Here is a 699-nt window from a genome sequence, read left to right as displayed (position 1 = left end):
TCCTGGATTCGTTTCCAGCGACTATCCGGGAACCCCGGTCAAGTTTGCTGTAAGTGGGGGCAAGCATTTAGACTGCCATCTTCCAGCTACGTTCCCTGGTATCAGCCGCCTCCTCGCCACTCAGCAGCTGCTCCCTTCTACCACCTTCCCTTTCTCTCGCAGTGCGTGATTTTGCTTCGGTGATTTTAGCGCGCGTCAGAGTCCCGCTACTTTTCTACTCTATCGTCTATTACCGTTTCTTATGGATGCGTCGGATTCTTTTCCTACCTTGAAAATACAGGGAGACAGAAAGGAAGTAACAAGGCTACTGATTTAGAAACGAATCACTTCTGTTCCAGAAGCCCGTTTTTTTTTTTTTTAATCCTGCGATCCACTGCTCAAGATACAATTTCTCAACAGGAAACACCTGTATGGATTATTTCGCTACAACCCCATGATGCTTGGACTGGAATCCCTCCCAGACCCCACGGACACCTGGGAGATTATAGAAACCATTGGCAAAGGCACTTACGGAAAAGTCTACAAGGTAGCCAACAAGAGAGATGGGAGTCTGGCGGCTGTGAAGATCCTGGACCCCGTGAGTGTGAGTAACGGAGGGGATTGTACCCACATCTGGTGTGTCAGACACACTGGGTCGGCCATTTCTTTTTTTCTTTTCTTTTTTCTTTTTTTTTTTTTTTTTTTTTTTTTTTTTTTTTT

The 699-nt window shown here is 45.9% G+C and overlaps 1 protein-coding gene across 1 annotated transcript in view; it reads left to right on the top strand.

Moving 5' to 3' along the window:
- Window positions 1-404: 404 nt before the first annotated feature.
- Window positions 405-699, top strand: part of Myo3b (myosin IIIB) — a 270,528-nt gene continuing 270,233 nt past the window's right edge. Inside the window, exon 1 of the mRNA XM_050123618.1 lies at window positions 405-583. Within this exon, the coding sequence (XP_049979575.1) occupies window positions 434-583 (150 nt within the window). The 5' untranslated portion in view covers window positions 405-433. The remainder of the gene's footprint in view (window positions 584-699) is intronic.

The sequence above is a fragment of the Alexandromys fortis genome, unplaced genomic scaffold, assembly GCF_014885135.2.
Source record: "Alexandromys fortis isolate MF-2015 unplaced genomic scaffold, M_Fortis_MF-2015_v1.1 scaffold_8_9099976_23576923, whole genome shotgun sequence".
Classification (NCBI taxonomy): domain Eukaryota; kingdom Metazoa; phylum Chordata; class Mammalia; order Rodentia; family Cricetidae; genus Alexandromys; species Alexandromys fortis.
The sequence above is the reverse complement of the archived record's forward strand: the minus strand, read 5'-3'. Positions and strand labels throughout refer to the sequence as shown.